The sequence below is a fragment of the Cryptomeria japonica genome, chromosome 8 (assembly GCF_030272615.1).
Source record: "Cryptomeria japonica chromosome 8, Sugi_1.0, whole genome shotgun sequence".
Classification (NCBI taxonomy): domain Eukaryota; kingdom Viridiplantae; phylum Streptophyta; class Pinopsida; order Cupressales; family Cupressaceae; genus Cryptomeria; species Cryptomeria japonica.
This window is the reverse complement of record NC_081412.1, coordinates 537,601,221-537,620,679: the sequence shown is the minus strand read 5'-3', so window position 1 is coordinate 537,620,679 and position 19,459 is coordinate 537,601,221. Positions and strand designations below refer to the sequence as shown.

The following is a 19,459-nucleotide window of genomic DNA, read 5'->3' as shown; positions in this document are numbered from 1 at the left end:
TACCTGTTTGTGAGACCTCGCCTAGTTTGATTCCACTAGATTTGTTCATCATTTCCTACATTCCTAGGCTTAGAATAGATTTTCTGAACTCTATTCCTTTTGCCCTTTTTTTAGTAAAAAGTAAATCTAGAGCCATATTGATAAATCTTAAGTTGTCAGAACACCTATTCCGCATCTTCATGATAATCCAAACATTTGTGTAAGTCCCCAAGTGAACACAACATTTTATATCGACCATTGAGTTACCCAGTCGTCAAGACCTGACATGTAGAAACCTTGGAATCATTTTAGTTGATCTCATTCTTAGCATCTGAGGTGATTTTGTTCAAGAGAGGGTAAATTACCTTAGTATTTTATTCTGAAATGTTATGTGCATAAAAAACACATCGACACTTCCCTGGGACTGATTTTCTGATATGAGAAATGGATGCAACAGCACAATATCCTCCAGAAACAGTCCTTTGAAACTTGATGAAGGCTGGCTCTAAACAGCTGTCTTGTAGGTCTGATTTCACCAAGCTAGCATCCACATACGATACTCAGAAATACTAAGTTGGCAGCCACTTAGCTAACTCAGAAAATTACTTGCAGCTCTTGCCAAACTGCCGTTTTCAACTCAAAAACCTCTTAACTGGGTAGTCTGATCTAGGCATTGAAGAAGTGCAAAAGAGTTGTCAAAAACTAGGCGACTGAGCCTAGAAATCTCCACTTTTCTATGGAGCTGGTACGACCTAGCTGAAACTGATTTTGTTGTGATGGTGATCCTGCAACCCTCTGAAACTACTTAGAATCTGCTCCACATACTGGCAATGAAGAAGCTCATATAAACTATACTGAACAGTAGTAGAAGTGTCTTTTTCAAGCTCCAAACATGCCCAAGAAGGGGTAGGCCTAGCAAGGAGGCACCTCACTCAGCTATAACCAGAAAATACTTCTTCAAAACTGATTTTCTTTGTTTCACCGATGAGATACCTGAAGTAGAATCTCCCTACACACCTTGAGATGATCTTCCACAACTGCAGGTGTGATGACTTGTGAAGGGTTTCGTCCACACAAGCTGCTCCAAACCCATAGGGTTCAGCCAAGCTCCTCTCAGAAGACAAGAGTGAAATAATAACCAACATAACATGGCAAAATGATTTCCAAGTTGCCTTTTTATCAAACTCCAATACCCTACGCCCTAATTAGGGTTTCTTTCCCAAGTGTCACTTTATGATTTTAATTAGAGTTTATTCAATTTCTAATGTCTTTTATTATCTTTTCTTTCTCCTTTAAAGGGCACCCACTTTGAGTCATTATTTTTTTACTATTTCCAAAGTGGTGTCCAAGGAAAGTGACTCTATTATAAAGTCATTTTCATAACTTTATAAATCTAGCTTTTAGAGTCACCTTTTAATATCATTTGCAATATCACAAATAATGTCAAAATGCAGTGAACTCCACTTTCTCTCTCCTAAGGCATCCATACTCTCTCTCTAAGATATTAGGTGACTTGTATCATCAAGTTCACTTTTGATGCCCGTTGTTTAAGTTAAAATGTTAAATATTTGTTTAACTTAACAACCTTTTTGCAATATCATAAAATATTGCTTTGACACCTCCTGATCCACTCAATTATGTTGTCCAAACCCTGAGAGAATCAACTCAATATGCATCCTCTGTCCATCCTGTTAGTCTACGAGTACCTAGTGATAGATTAACCCTGATTGGCTGATTGTGACTAAGAATGGGACATTACAACCAGGTTGAAAAACTTTTGAATACTACGCTTGTTGGGACCATAACCATCCAGGAAACTTCAGTCATATTTGGATAGGGAATTTTTTTTGAAAATCTCATGGAAACGTTTTAACTTTTCATGTATTTCTGTGGCATTTAAAGGGGGTTTTGTGTCAGAAACAAATGATGGAGTACATTTATGGCAATTTAATTTAGAAAGCAGATTACCTCTCAATAAAATCGAGAGGATGCCCAATGATTGTTGGTATTGAATCTGATTTTTGATACGTCTATACAAGGATCTTGTAGTGAATTTGCAGTATGCTTGACAAATATATAAATTCTCTTATTGTGTTTTATTTCTTCTTTTAGTAATGCTTGTGATGTGTAATTAGGGTGTAAAGTTATCAGATATTACATTTGTAAGTGAGTAGATTTTTCACAATAGTGGAATGAGATGTTTGCTGTTTGAATGTTTTTGCATTTTCTTGTGTTGTGATTTAAGTCTAAGTAAGCATACTGTTAACTTTTATTCTTGTATGATGTCACAGGTTGTACTAATAGACCAACCAACTGTTGGCTTAGATCTAGAATCTAAAAATCAGTTTTGGAATCTTATACGTAAACTGCAGAAAGAGTTTTTGCTTATTTTCACAACAGATTCTATGGAAGAAGCAGATGTTATGGCTGATCGGAAAGCAATTCTTTCTCATGGTGTTGTCAAGTGTTGTGGGAGTTCAATATTCTTACGCAAACGCTTTGGTAGTTATAATATGTCTCTTTGCTTTTTTCAGTCTTTGGAAACTTGTATAGCTTGTAGATTGTCTTTGGGCATTTGTAAATCAGAAGGATCTGTGCAAATTTTCTAGTCCTGTATGTCTGTAACATTGTCCTCACAATGAACTGGTTTATTCTAAAGAAATTTGTATTTCTGAAATTCATTTTAAGAAGTTTGGATAATTTGTTTACTTAATTGAGGTCCGAAATTTCATAGGTGATATAATTTGTATCTTGAGAACATGAGGAAGACTACAGCTTTATCAAAATAGCATCATCGAAATTTCTTAGAGATGATGGTTGGGAAACTAGGTGCATTAATTTCTATCAAAGATTTGGATTGGAATGCGAGCCTCTTTGTTTATTGTGTTTCATGTCTCTTACCATCAATTTTAATTCTGTGTTTTTTTCATATGTCCAGGATTGAGCTATTTGTTGCACATCATTAGAGGGCAGAATTACAAATCAGAGCAAATGCTCAGATTGATTCAAAGTCATATAGCTGATACAGTTCCTGTTCAAACTCCAAGTGGGCAGGCACATTCTACTTTTAGATTTCCTTTGGGATCATCTTCTCAAATGGCATCATTGCTAATGGAAATAACTGCGTGAGTATTTATTTTAAAAGACAGATTACTTATTGTATTTCGAGGTTTATTTCCTTTTTCGGTTTGTGCGGTGCATAACTTGGTTTTATTTTTCTATTGTGATATTCACCATGCCATCTATAACCTTTCTTTCTAAATTCTGGAATATAAAATGACAAGCTATATTCATTATATATGTATTTAAATCATTGTTTCTGGACTGGAAACATATAGGCGATGAAAATTAATTGAAAAATGTTTCAAATCTTATTGATATCTTTGGGTTATCAACTGATGTCACCATATGTTTGGGAAATTGAATATTTTCTGGTGATGTGTTCTATATGTGGACTCAAGATGTTGGGCAAAACAAGATGTAGCAAATGCTGTGATTTCAGAAGCATCTAATGAAATTCGTAACAATTTTTTTTCAGCTTGGGAATCTTATTGTCATATTTATATTGTTGTTTTTGGTATCTCTCCAGTCACACAACAAATTTCAGTTCCCAAAATAAAAACACTGATTAATTGCGTCTTCTGGGTTGAATATAGCTTCCATTTAAAGGTTATGATGCAAGAGTATCTCCGATCAATCAGTAGTTGGTGTCAACAATAAAATTTCCAGTTTGTTTTTTGTTTTTCTCTTGTTTTCTTGTTCAATTTTCCAGGCTTTTGTGTCCAAATTTACCCTGTAAATTCAGTTCTGAAGGTTGTTGGCTTTTCTTCTTGGATCCCCTATGATTGGACCATTGGTGCCTCAGTTAGGATTTAATCTTCTGATGTAAATTCATAGCCAGAAGGATTTGGGATTTTTCTGTGTTCAGGGTTCTAAGTGCTCTGCCCTTAGACTTAAAGGATGTAAGATGACATTCAGAACTAGACTATCGATTGAGTGGGTTCATCTGGTTATTGGAGTTAAAGATTCACTTTTCAATCTTCCGAATTCCAATTGGTTGAGATTTCAATATTAATTAGGATTGCATAAAAATATTGGGTCCATTTGGAGATCTACTCCAGAGTTCAATTGTATGCACTCAAAGCTCCAATCCTATTGATCTAGTGACATAAGCTGATTTGATAAAAAAGGTTGGATCTGAAACTACCAATAGTTGTACTTGTTCGGTTGCTTGCCTTCAAGGATTCCTAAGCCCCAAAGGATGTGAATAGCTGACACATGTTACTGAATCTCCAGTCAATAGCTATAGCAAGGACTACATTGGATTTCAAAGTCTCAACTATGTCACATGTTGCCATGCATCTTGGACATATAGTATTTTGTCAAAAATCGCAAAAAACTTTTGTAGATGAGCATTGAGCACTGTTCGCTCCAGCAACTCCAAATTAGACTGCAAGATACCACGATTGCAGATGTTCGTCCCAACAACTCTAGCTGCGACCCAAAACAGACTGCAACAAACCACGATTTTTGTGGAAAAAATTGTCAAACGCTGAAATTGAAGTTACAAATCATCATTTTTGTGGAAAAAATGGTAAAACCCAAAAATAGGAACCTTGTCATAATTATTGAGGAAAAAGTTATAAATCCAAATAAGCAAAATCCCATGTGAACTTCGCAAATTATAGATGATTTTTTAAGGGAAAAAATATGAACCCCAAAATAATTTTTTAAGGGAAAAATTATAAACCCCAAATAGAAATTTTGAGGAAAAATTCTAAAAACCCACATAATTTTTTCAAGGACAAAAAATTATTAAAATTTATAAAAACCTAGAATAGTTTTTTTTTGTGGACAAAAATTATAAAACCCATAAAATAATTTTAGAGAATCGACGAAAACCTAGGTGGCAGATGAGCCAGTATAGAAAATCGTTCAAAAAAAATGTTGTTACAAATCATTAGAACAAAACACTTCTTCGTGTTGAAGAACATCCTTCACACGTAGGTAGGAAACGAAACCCTAGCCGACGTTCAACACCCGTCGTGAGCAAAAACCAGGGAAAAAATTGCCGAAAAAAACTCGACACAGGGCCAAAAAACACGTCACGTAGAGAGATTAGGTCGTGGAAAAAGAAGTCACACCCAAAGAACGCGCTAAGAAACAGTTGGAGGTCGCCAGAGAACACACATAGGTCACAGAAAAGTCGCGACCAAAAATCCTTAAAAAGGCCTGCGAAAAACAAAAAATTGCGCACACAATCACATGAAAACACAAAGAAAAAAGTTGCGGCTCAACAATAAACTTCTCGTTGTGAACTGAAGCGTCTTCTTTGCCCGCATTTTTTTCCTTCATTGGCTGTTCTTCCTACTAGCAAAAACCCTAGCGTGGCGCCCAAAATAGAGAAATAGGCACAAAAATCCTTGAACCTCAGACCAATAAATCCGCAATTATTCAGGCTCGAACCCTAAAACAAACCCGCCCAAAATCCTGGGCCCTCCTGTGAGGGAGTCAGACCCAGACCCGCTCTAATACCATGTTCAGATAAACCAATATTCGATGTATTCAATGTATTAAAAAAGGAGACAAACGCTCCTTAAATAGAGCTTACAAGATGATGTTTCTAAAAAGAAACAATCATTAACAAGAGTTACAAGTAGCGCTAAAAATAGAGACAACCTGAATAACTCTAAGACTGTACAAAAAGAACTGAAGATTACGACAACTAAGATGACCATTATACAATAAATATAATATTATTTTAATACTAATAACTCATTTTTTGAAATGGATATAGAGAGAATTGTCTATTGGGATAATACACTCTTAAAATTAAAGGCAGAAATAGATCTAGGTTCATGTTTTTACAAGTTGTGATAATATTAGAATAGCATAGTAGAAGTTGAAATATGTGTTGTTAATATTGTCATTGATGTCAAAGGGATTTGATCTTGTCATTAATGTCAAACAAATATCTACAAGATTGTTAGAGCATATTGTCATTCATGCCAAAAGTGAAAAGTATGTCATTGATATCAAAGATGTTTAGATTAAGTGTCACCAATGTCAAAGGAGAAATGAGGTATGTCTCGTTAAGGCCAAAGGCCACTAAATCATGGAATAAGTCACAAAGACTACTTACCATCAGATGAAGATACTTTCAAGAAAGCAATCAAGATAATTAACTAGATAGTGACAATATCAATGAATATGAAGCACCCAAGGTAAAGGATTTGACTTCGATGAAGGACATATAATTGTTATGCAATGATTGAAGAAAAGAAACAGTCGACGATGAACAGCATATTCTTTATTGATCAGCAATTATACATGACCTTGAACAGCTGACTTATATGGTCATATGATAGCCGGCTTATATGGTAGCGACTTAGTCTGTTTTGAGGAAACAAGTTGATATGATGGCGACTTAATCTGTTTTGTGCAGCAACCATCATTAATCTATAAAGCAGTGACCTAATAACATAGACAAGGCTGACTCCCATTAAGAAGACAGCGATAAACTATAACACAGTAAACTATAAAAGATGTAGTAAACTGTACTGCAGCATGATGCTGATAAAGTAGACTCATTATTAGAAGGTGCGATTTTTTAAACTTTGCAAGCATTATTCTTCAAAAGGCATGAGTCAAGATAGGTGTGAATTGTTAAGAATTTTCAAACATTATTCTTCAAAAGGCACGATTTTATGAAAGAGTATGATCTGGAGTGTTTACTAATAAACAAAATAACACTTGATGAAAGCCGATTCAAAGCAAAAGCAAAAAGGTGCGATTACTAATAAGAAGTAATTTGTTTTTTGAAGAGGTGTAACCGGTTTGACATACATCTATTTCTTGTGAAAAGGCATGTCTCTTTAGAAGGGAAATGCATTACTTAGAAAGATATATACAAAGATTGGAAATGAAGTAGAAGTGTGCGTTGTGTGTTGAAAAGTTAATCAAGCATTGAAATAAGGACCCTTCAAGGAAGCTACCAATGAAATTTTGAGTGAATTCCGAGGACTTACTGTTTTTAGTAAGTTTCATTGTGTCTCGGATTGGCCTAATTTTGCGTTTAAACAAACTTACTATTTTTAGTGTCACTGTCTCTGGTTTGCCCTAATTTGGTGTTTGGAAAAATTTAGTATTTTTAGAAAGTTTATCTTTGGCAGCTGGCAAGACACGGACGATAGACGATCCTGAATATCCAGTTCTAAATTTGGAAAAGTTGAAGAGCACGCAAGTGATCAGACTTTAGGCTGTTTGGAAATCTTTCCTCAAATGACAAGGCATGGAAAAGTCTATTCTTGGGTGCAATTCCCTAGGCAGGGAGGAATTCATCCTCCACTCAAAGTTCCTCCTCCATGTCAAAAATGCGCCTAGGACAGTTAGGAGGGTGCAATTCCCTAGGCATAGAGGAATTCATCCTTCACTCAAAATTCCTCCTCTACACCTCAAATGCGCTCAAGACAGGAGACAGAGCACAATTCCTTATTCAAGGAGGAATTCATCCTCCACTCAAAATTCCTCCTCCATCAACAAAATGTGCCTAGGACAGGGAGGAAAGCGCAAAACCCAAGCAAGGAAGGAATTTTCCATTTTTTTTGAAAATCCTCCACTTCACCCCAAATGCACCTAGGAGGAGGATTTTTCCTCCCAGACCAAATTCCTCCATCAGGCCTCAAAGGCGCCCATGAATGCAGAATTCCTGGAAAATGAAAAAATTGGCTAAGTGGAAATTCTTCTCCTCCGGACTCTGGACTGGACAAAATTCTTGGAAAATAGAAAAGGTGGTTGAGTGTCATAAAATTCTTCCTTCAAGATAGAACGTGCCCAAGCATTCGTAGAACATGAAATGGCAAAATTTCACAAGGGTAGGAATTTTCCTTCTCCAAGATTGATTGGCACTCAGGAATTCTACAGAAATGGAAAAGATCGTGAAAATTCTTTCAAGGCAAGAAAATTCTCCAAGATATCCTTTATACGCCTAGGATAGAAATAACTTGCTTATGTAATAATCTGCTACAAATTTTGTAGGCTCTACCTACTAAAGACACTGACCCTTCATTCAATTTGTGAGCACTTTTTCACTAGAGGCACAAACCCCTCATTCAATTTGTGGGCACTAACTCACTAGAGGCACCTACTTCTGATTCACTTAGACGCACCAACCCCTTGTTCCAATTGTCTTCACAAGAGCTATAACTCTCTTCTTCAATCTGCTCTATTCAATTCTGTGATAACTGGATCATAAAATTCCCACAATGTGATCACAATCTTCTCATGATAATCTGCTATAAATTCTTCAGAAGTCTGCGCATACTTCCTCTGTAATTCTGCTCATATATTTCCCTTTTATTGTGCTCATATATTTCCTTTTTATTCTGCTCATAGATCTTCTTTTATTCTACATACACTTTCTCTCAGATTTGCCATTTATGATTTCTTCATTATGTGCTTCACAAGGTCTTCATAAATCTGCTTTTACAGTCTTCATATATTGCTGTGTATATATAATGAATATACTTAACACGCCTTTTTTCTGTCTTCACAATTCTCATTCTATTTTATATCTACATCTATCTAATGGAGAGATACATGTGTTTGAAGTATGGTGTCCTTTGAAATGAACATAACTTCTCTTTGCTTAATTGCACCTCTTGAAAAAATAATCAGTCACTATTTCAAAGTCTTGTCAATAATCAAATCGCACCTCTTAGTAAATGAATCACCACTATTTCAAAATAGAAAATTGCTCCTCTATGAAATCAAAGCTTTTATCGTTTAAACATTTCCTTTAGTTGTTGTTAAAATAACCTTTTTCAAATCACTCCTTTTCTCTAATTAATCGCTGCTGTATGTATGTTTAAAACAAATCACACTCCCTTACCATGCTCCATGACAAAATAATTCTTTGTTTTGGACGCCATTACTTTATAGAGCTGAATAATATTCGGATGCTGAAGTAGTCTTATGACAGAAATCTCACTCTTGATTTGCTTAATCGTGCCGATCTGCATGACCTTTTCTTTGTCCATGACCTTAATCGCTACACGTTGGCCCGTCTTTAGGTTTTTGACATAATAAACCTTGATTTGGCCATCATATTATTTTCTGCTTTGAATGATAATCACTGCCTTTGTTTGAAGCATATGATTTTTATTAAACTTTTATGAATATACAAATCGATGCCTTTTATGACAGTATAAGTGGACCCGCTTTTAATAATATTTCCTTTAATATATCATTGCTACTCTTAATGGGCCATATGGTCACTGCTTTGTCAACCATTATCTCTGTCATTTATATATCGATCTATTTTGTTGCTACATCATACTCAGACTTGGGTGATTAAACTTTATTTTTATGCCTTTTACTTGGGCATCAAAAGTGAAGTCAATTGTTCTTAATTGCTACCTGTCATGTCCCCATGTAGACAGCGGGATCATTAGAGGCTAACTGTGAAATACATTAGTAGATTTGTGTATATATTTATTCTCAAATTTCAATTAATAAAATTAGGATGATCGATTAATTGTGTTTGCTCATTAACTAATGTTATTAAGGAAAGGATGCGATCATCCCCAAGTCATCTCTAGAAAAGACGCCATGCTTCCAAGGGGGTCGCGTGATTTCAGAAGGTATAAACCACACACACCAAGGGAAGCATGGGAGAAGGAGGTGACAAGGAGAAAATCGCAAGGAGAATCCGCAAACAGGTAACCATGTCACTCAGGCATAATATTAATTCAGTTTCATTACGATGCCTAAACAACCAACGGGATAGCCTGTGAATGTATCAGGCGGAGGGAGAGTCGCTGGTTCTTCCCAGTGATGAAGAACCAGCGCCTAATCGTATAGAGTGCCCCCTCCCTATCGCCGACAGTCTGGTATGTTCTCAGGCCAGTTCGTCTGGGTATCACAGTGCATCCATGTATGTATCGTTCATTGAAAGTGTTTCCATATGCAAATTATATTCAATCTGATTTTATTTATATCAATGGGAATGGACATAATCCAAGTAATTGTACAGATTAATTGCTAATCAATCACAAATGTGGATCAATAAATAAATATTCTTGCCACATGAATTAATCAAATCTATAACGTGCCAAAGGATATCTTCCTTGCCAAAATATACAACCTGCAATATCTGGTTCAGTTATAAGTCGTAAAAATGTACTCTAGTAATCGACAGAAAAGGATAAACATAATTCATAGGCAATAATACGAATTAAGGAAAGAACAATAATCAATGATAGTCATTTTTCTGAAATTAAGCCAGATATAAAGAACCAACTCTCCAATTAACAGGATGAATAAATAATAACCAAGTAACACATTCTGAAATCATTAATCTTTGTTCCCTGTATAAATTTGTTATTTTCCTGCTGTTTTCTGTTTGTTAGGACATTCGTTATAAGGGGTCCCAGCCAGGGGTATGCTGGGCCCATCCTCAGGTAACCCTATGAGCCCTAAGAGACGGGATGGGTTTGGATGGGTAGCCCAGCCAACCTGGAGCGTCCTTAACGTCCTAAATGTTTCTATTTTCATGTAACAGTTATGTAACTAATTTACTATTATTGCTGACATATATATATTGCAATGTCTATAATGTTGCAGGGAACCCTAGATCCGATTTATTGCCCTAATCAAGCCTTTGGAGTAACGAATTTGATCCTAATCTCAGAAAGGCAAGGCAGGTGCAACAAAGGTACATTACAGTGGTATCAGAGCCTCCTTCCTGCCACCCTGTGGAAATAGTTGATGCAACAAAATCCCAAAGAACACTTAGGGCCTTAGAAAGAGAGAGGGAAAAAGGGCCAACAACATTAGTGAACAGGCTAGTATTGAACTTAGGGCCTTCATGGAGCAAACCGCTCAAGCACTAAGGGAACAAATTGAAAGAACCATGCAGGCCTTCATTGAACAAAATGCGAGGAACAACCAACTGGTCCTTCAAGCCCTCCAAAACATAAGTAACCATAATGCCAAAGAATCCCAATCCAATCTTTCTAAAAACCACCACCCCACCCCATCAAAGGACACCAGCTCACGATCCACTCGTCCTTCTTTCCTACCTGAGGAGGTACCAATAGGGGATGATAACCAGGATAGACCCATGGAAAATGTAGATGAGATTCTGGTAGCCTACCATAGGTTGGATCCTGAACTACGAGATCTTGTAACCTTCAAAGACTATTGTGATGCCAAACTAAAGACACTTAGTCGAAATGAAAGACATCCTCCAGCTCATAAAGAACTTCAAAACAAACTAAGGTGACCATCCCTAGCTTTGATGGAGAAGGAAAGGTATCGGCTCGGTCATGGGTCCAAAAATTGGATACCTATCTATCCCTCAACCCCATGACTCAATCCAATGCCATTAAATTTGCTATACTTCATCTATCCGAAGTTGCCCATGAGTGGTGGCACCATGGCCTCATCACCCAAGGACATCAACTTATAAACACATATGATGAGTTCACCCAAAAGCTCATAAAAAGATTGACCAAAAGCATCCCCAGTGGTACTTTCGAGAGCTCACCCAGTTGAGGCAACTGGGAACTATTGAAAACTATGCCACAAAATTCCAAAATTAGCAGTGATGGTGCTGGATCTAACACAAGAAAGACTCACTTACCTATTCATAGAAGGGCTGAGGGGATCAATCAAAAGCACTGCCCATGAACCCCAAACATTAGATGAGGCTATACAAAAAGCTATGAAATTTGAAGAAAGCTCAACCAAAGACAAGACCAAACCCTTTGGCAACTCCTCCAAACCTCCACCCAAGGACAGCAAACACAACCAAGAAGGGATTGTAAAGTCTTGTACGTATTGCAAGGGAAAGAGAGAGAAGGGACTTTGTTTCACATGCCTAAAACCATATGAAGGAGCCATAAATGTCAAGGTCGGGCTCACAGGATAGAAGCCTCACCATATGAGGATGAGGAAGAGCCACCTAGCAAAAGAATGAGATTGGGGGAGACTGTAATGCCCCAATTTTGTGAAGTCTCTAAAGAGACAAAATTGGGAAAGAATAGTAGACTATGACCAAATACAAACAAACAAATAGTCGGTAAGACATGAGAAGATCGATCCAAGCATGGTAGAACACGCAGATCAAATATTAGTATACAAATCGCCTATGGCATATATGATGAAAGACAAGTGCCAACATAGATTAATAACATTGATTAGACAAGTAGAGATTAATCATGAAAGGTGTCGATCCATACAGGGAATCTAATCATATGTGGGTAAGAGGACAAGGATTAACAAAAATGTAAATATTGTCAGCGATATAATAATCAATAATGGTATGCTTATAGAGCGTTGAAAGAAACAAAAGTGTTTAGTTGTCAGCAAGCATCGACTGAGATATAAAGTGACAATTAGATCATTCATTGGGCAACGATTTAAGAAGTCTAAATTGATAACCATAATCATCTTCAAGAGGTGCGATTAGTATGAGGAAGGGACACGATGGTGAATGGACCCGACTTGTCATTCCAATTGCAACGCATAAGAAGACAGTTGAAATCACTTCAAATTGGGGGGGGGATATAGATGGTTATTATTTAGGTATTGGAAAAGGGAAAGTCATAAGAGGCATAAGGAGCTAAGAAAAGACATCGCCACCATCCTCGCAAAAGTATAATCAGACATAGGGTTCGGACTGAGACTATAGACAAGGCAGGCATCGATCTTTATAAATAAAGACACCCCACATCGTGATGTATATAATTTATAGAAAATAATTAGAGGCCCGTTCGATACATATCATCTCTCCGATAATCAAAGGAACCGTAGAATATAGTCCGTGAATCATTGCACTTCCGATAATATTATACCCATGCAAAACATTTCCGGCGCCCACCATTCATAGTAAAGTTGCGTTAGGTACTGATGGAAGTCTATTGCAAGAGAAATATTTGGAGTTTCGTGTTATAAGGTATTCCCGATAATGTGCAAGGGGAATTTTAGCCAATATGATTCCTGTGAGAAATATAATGTATTTCAGTAACTTCCAACTCTTAACTCAGCGGCCACAAATACCTCTCACGCAAGTGCTCAAATATATTTCCTTCAACAACGATAATGAATGAGAAATGATCTCAGAAATATGAAGGAACCAAACATATGACATCGTTCTTCAGATATAGGGAATTCTCGCCATCCACTTATATTATTGTTTATACTAGACAAGTAGACAGTACTCAATTCCAATCATTCAAAAAAATAGAAACAAATTAGCTACCTTCCGGAACACTAAAATCCCAAAGAATAACAAGACAACGCTTTATTTACAAATAACAATAAGGGGGTGCAACGTGTATAATAAGGTGGCACTCTGAATCTACAAAACATATAAATAATAGGCAGGGCCTTAGGGAATAGAATGATCACAAAGAAACAGTTGACCGAGTTCGATAATAATAATGGTGGAGAAAGAATCTACATGACTTACGGTTCATGAATAAACAATGATATTAAGTATTAAGAGTTACAGTGGTCAGCAATTAAGGAAAGAGAATCCTCAGGCAGCAATTGAAGCTAGGGAAACATCTTGAAGAAGACAAAACAACATTACATTCCCATTCTCAAATTAGAAAATTTATCAAGATAAGTCTTATCTCTTGATATAATTCTTAGAATTTTAAATCAAATATTATAATGAAATGTCCCCATAATTGATAAAATTATATTCATAAATGTATTTCAACTTTCACATTTAATTAAAATTGTTGTCTCAGGACTAAATAAAGGCAAATCTCGGATGGGGACATTACAGACCACCCAAATCTCCACATCGCTTGAGGACGAGCAATGTAAGAGGGCAGGACTGTCATGTCCCCATGTAGACAGCGGGATCATTAGAGGCTAACTATGAAATACATTAGTAGATTTGTGTATATATATATTCTCAAATTTCTATTAATAAAATTAGGATGATCGATTAATTGTGTTTGCTCATTAACTAATGTTATTAAGGAAAGGATGCGATCATCCCCAAGTCATTTCTAGAAAATATGCCATGCTTCCAAGGGGGTCGCGTGGTTTCAGAAGGTATAAATTATCAGAGTTCCCAAACTCGCCGCGAGTCAGGCGAGTTCGCCGAGTTGGCGAGTCGAGCCAAGCTCGGCGAGTTTTGCTGACTCGGGACTCGGACTCGGCGAGTTTTGACCATAACTCGCCGAGTCCAAGCTCCAAAACTCGGCCACCACAGGTCAATGTTTTGACTTGTTTGACAAGTTAGTATATTCGTCAGGATTCATATATGGAATATAACATTTAAGTATAAGTGACATTTCCTTATGTCTTTTCTCTTTCTTATACTTTAAGTTATATTCCATATATATTGTCAGGATGTTTGAGAGTGATTTCGGACCTCCATGAGTTATAATGCAAAATCTAGTTTTTGGAGGATCCTTCAAATTTCTAGACTTAGTCAAATTTCAGGCCATTTCAGGATCAGGATGACATTCCAGACTTTTAAGGCGAGTTCACTCTGACCATGATGTAAGGGATGGGACCTAGGAGGACACTATGCATTCAACCAAGGTTTGATTTAGCAACTTGAAGCGTGACCAGATAGTACACAAAAACCCTAGGAATGATCTAAATAACCCCTAATCACTCAACTGACCTAACCTCCTTCACTCCACCTGATTTGATGACCTTTGAGAAACTCAATCCCTTTAATGCAAAGGCTAAGACACTAAAACGACCAACAACAAAACTAAAAGAGCTAACCCTAGAAAGCAAAAAGTGGGGGTCTTCATTTGCAATGGGGCGATGTGTGAGTACCTCACAACAGGGATGTTTCTTAAAATTTTGAAAAAAGGGGGTGAGTTGGGGATATTTCCTACCTATCCCCACATCCCAAAAAATCCCCCCATGGGGCACAAGGTTATTTTTGGCAAGGGACGTGTCTCTGAGGAGCATATTTCAAACCCTTCTGGCCTCACAATTCCCCCTTCCATCCAACATATATATAGCCTAAAAACTAAGAGGTCCAAGAAAGACCAAGGTCAACTATAGTCCCAAGGTAAAACCTAAGTTCAAAAAGCACACTATTTAATGCTACCATACACAAGCATTCCTTACAGTTTCCAAGTGAAGATGTTCATGATGTCTCATGTTGGTGCTCCCAAAATTTTAATTTGGCCAAAGAAAATACTAAACAGAAGCCCCAAACAAGTAGATACTCTACCAACATGCCTTTCATGGCATAACAAGCTAGCACACATTATAATTGGTCTTTATTCAATAATGGGTGCATGAAACAAGTTTTAAATTGTTAAAAGTCTCTTAATTTCAAGGTTTTTTTAATTTTGCCGAGTCATTGCCGAGTCATAGCCGAGTCACGAGTCGAGTCGGCCTTGCCGAGTTCGAGCCGAGTCCGAGTCTGGGAACTTTGGTATAAACCACACACACCAAGGGAAGCACGGGAGAAGGAGGTGTCAAGGAGAAAATCGCAAGGAGAATCCACAAACAAGTAACCATGTTACTCAGACATAATATTAATTCAGTTTCATTATGATGCCTAAACAACCAATAGGATAGCTTTTGAATGTATCAGGCTGGTACGATGCGGAGGGAGAGTCGCTGGTTCTTCCCAGCGATGAAGAACCAACGCCTAATCATATAGAGCGCCCCCTCCCCATCGCCAGCAGTCTGGTATGCTCCCAGGCCAGTTCGTCTGGGTATCACAGTGCGTCCATGTATGTATCGTTCATTGAAAGTGTTTCCATATGCAAACTGTATTCAATCTGATTTTCTTTATATCAATGGGAATGGACATAATCCAAGTAATTGTACAGATTAACTGCTAATCAATCACAAATTTGGATCAATAAATAAATATTCTTGCCAAATGAATTAATCAAATCTATAATGTGCCAAAGTATATCTTCCTCACCAAATATACAACCTGAAATATCTGGTTCAGTTATAAGTCGTAAAAATGTACTCTAGTAATCTACAGAAAAGGATAAACATAATGCATAGGCAATAATATGAATTAAGGAAAGAACAATAATCAATGATACATGTTTCTGAAATTAAGCCAGATATAATGAACCAACTCTCCAATTAACAGGATGAATAAATAATAACCAAGTAACACATATTCTGAAATCATTAATCTTTGTTCCCTGTAGACATTTGTTATCTTCCTGCTGTTTTCTGTTTGTTAGCACATTTGGAATAAGGGGTCCCAGCTAGGGGTATGCTGGGCCCATCCTTAGGTAACCCTATGAGCCCTAAGAGATGGGATGGGTTTGGATGGGTAGCCCAGCCAAGCTGGAGCGTCCCCAATGTCCTGAATGGGTCTATTTTCATGTAACAGTTATGTAACTAATTTACTATTATTGCTGACATATATATATATTGCAATATCTATAATGTTGCAGGTAACCCTAGATCCGATTTGTTGCTCTAATCAAGCCTTTGGAGTAACGAATTTGATCCTAATCTCAGGAAGGCCTGTTCCAAGATAGTTGGCCTTTGAGAGGTGATTCTTCTCCAATTAATTGGCCCTTATAAGGAATAACCTTATTTAGTATTGCTTTAATTTCACTCATAAAGCCAAATAATGTGGATACCATTTCAGTTCCGCCTTCAATAATTAAAGCTTTATATATAGTTGACTATGTATGTCTCATGAAGTTGACCCAACATTTACCATCCTTTGATGATCGTTAATGAAGCATTCTTAGGGCCTTTGGCCTATAATAATTTCCTTCAAAAATATTTTGTTTGACATCAATGACAATCTATTTCTAAAAATCTCCTCATCTTTCTTTGACATCAATGAAAATCAATTCCAACAGTATAAGTGCCTAAAATTTCTTGATTAAGGCCTGAAGGATGGCAAAAATTGTTGGGTCATGTGGTAGGGTAGTAAAGGATAGCAAAAGCTGTTGGGTCACTTGGTAGGGTGGTAATGGCAAGGAGCAATTAGTTATGTAATTTGGTAACTATTGCCAGCATGAACATGAAATGGTTTGATAGAAACATTCAAGAATGATAGATACTATCTCAATTGTATGACTGGGGATGAGTTGTGCAAATATCAGCTTTCAGTCATAATTAGTATAGAAATTGTGCCCTTAGTAGTTGAATGCTAGTTAAATACCTATCCATTGCGTCCATAACAACTTTAATTTGGCTTAACATGCAGGAATTGTGAGATAGGCAGGTTTGTGTCAACTATTGAAGTAAACTCATGCTTGACGGTTTATTGGCTGATTAGTATTTTCATTTCTTAATATGGCTGACTTGATAGGGGTTTTGAAGTGGATTTGTTGTGTACACATTTCAAAGGTATTTGTAGTCTTTCAACTTGTAGCCTACCGTAAATATCAATGAGTAGTCAAAGGGAAAATAATTCATATAATGAGCAGATTGCATTACCAATGAAAAACAACAATTTATTGGTAAGTTCAATCCTTAGCACTTGTCTTTTCGTTTATTTCACGATTATTTTTAAATCTGGGTTAACTAATTTTCAACATGTAATCAATCAGTTTAATGAATCATCCACTAGAGTTTTATTAGGATTTCGGGGTGTCGTATGAAGATTTGTCAGTTCTAGAGCTAGAGGTGAAGAGGTGAAAAATCTAAGACAAAGATCAATTGCATAAACCCAATAAAAACACAAACATTCAAACAAACAAACCAATCCTTATACCCTAGCTTTCACTTCTTCCTCTGATTGAGTTTGAAGTGGATGTGTGCCCTATGCTCCACTTGATATGCTCCTTTGGTGAGAGGTATGTGGATTGCTCTCCACTACACAACAAGATTGGATTGATTCAAATGACAAGTGTGGATGAGATGGGTTGTATGAGACAACAATTTGGCATTATGAGGGTATGATGATGGATTTGGAGCTTAAATGGACAACATAAGATTGCATGAAAGAGATATGATTATGAAGGGTGGAGACTACAATATATAGATTGGAGAAGGTCAAAATGGAGGGCCAAGATTGGATGGAGATAAAGGATTAGGATTGAAAGAAAGTGGGAGAGGATTGAGAGGACAAAGTGGGAGATCCAAGAGATTTGCCATAAAAGCATATCTTGTGTCCACACTTCTCAAAGTACATGTGGAAGAGTTCCTCAAGTACCTTGGGAAGAGAAGAAGGAATACAAAATTCCTTGGGAGAGGACAAGGGAATTAAAAATTGCAAAATAGAATAAATGGAGAAAAATTCCTTGGGAAGAGGAGGTGTGGGAATGTGCAAGGATTTGACATTCCTTGGAAGAGGCAAAGTTGGTGCATTTAAGGTTTGGAGGGTTGGATAAGAAAGCCCATTTATGGCAAGAGGTTGACTCATCCCTAGTCAAGATGATTAGGAGGACAAATTAAGTGGCTTAATGAGGGATTAGAATGAAAGTGGGAAAGTTAGGATGATGTGACATGAGGAGAGAGAATGGGTGAAGGAACATAAGATTGGGGCAAATGATAAGTATGATTAGAATAAGTTAGATGATAGGATTAGGAAGTGTGATTTGTAGGAATTAGGTAATTAGCTTAGTTAATTAGAATTAATAAACTAATCAATGTTTAGAAGAAATGATAAAGGTTGAAATAATTTTAAAAGAATAAGAAATAATTAACTTTTTGATAAACTAATTATAAGGCTATAGTGCTAAAATAAATTAAATTTGATTTAATTAATTTTAAGAAGGGGACCAACACAATTAAATCGTTTAATTATGTGGAAAGGCTTAAATTTATTAAATATTAATTTAATTAATTTTAGACGTCTACAAGAGGTACTATTAGAATTAGAGAGGCCATTTAAGCACAAAATTGCTATTTGAGCAGCGTTTTTTTTTGGTCGTGTTCTATTTTTGGGCAAAGGTTGAAGATTCTACTATTATGTCCTCTTTTGTTAGGCTAGGTTTGTTAGAAAGTCGTTTCTGATTTTTGTGTGGCTTTAGGGGTTGCTTTAGAATATTGATTTTTTGGGATAAATAATTATTATTTCAAATCCCTAAATTCTTATTTTGATGTAGCCTGTAAATAAATGCTTTGGGTACATGATATCCTTAATGATAGTTGAAGTTAAGCTTACGTTGCAAAAATTGTCATTCACGCATTCAATCTAATTTTATGTGTGTCTAGTGTATTAGATTTATTAAGTGATTTCAAAGCAAAGAGTAGTGTTGAGCTTTGTATTAACTTTAGTACTTGCCTTAGTAGCGACTTTGTGTGCTTCTAGGTGATTCATTCTCATATTGAAGATGTGTGGTAGAATTAGTTTGTTTATCCTTCTTGTATATGTGGATCTGTTGGTCTCTATTTTCAACCATTATGAAAGCTTTTACTGTTTTAGTTTAGTTTATTGCAAATTTTCATCCAATTGGAAGTGTTTTAAGTATAGAAAACCTTGCCTATGGCAAAAAAACCTTTTAGCTCTTGACTCTTTTGTTCGCTCCTTGAGATAAAAAAAAAAAAG

At 36.5% G+C, this 19,459-nt stretch overlaps 1 protein-coding gene across 9 annotated transcripts in view; it reads left to right on the top strand.

Moving 5' to 3' along the window:
- LOC131027665 (uncharacterized) overlaps positions 1-19,459 on the top strand; it is a 300,093-nt gene that overhangs the window by 119,211 nt on the left and 161,423 nt on the right. For 8 of the 9 annotated variants that reach the window (XR_009102519.2, XM_057957732.2, XM_057957733.2 and 5 more), the window contains 3 exons: positions 2,271-2,481; positions 2,918-3,104; positions 9,546-9,698. Coding sequence is in view for 8 of the 9 variants with exons in the window: in XM_057957732.2 (XP_057813715.1) it covers positions 2,271-2,481; positions 2,918-3,104; positions 9,546-9,698 (551 nt within the window). In the remaining variant the exon portion in view is untranslated. The remainder of the gene's footprint in view (positions 1-2,270; positions 2,482-2,917; positions 3,105-9,545; positions 9,699-19,459) is intronic. The other variant, XM_057957734.2, reaches the window with a different exon arrangement.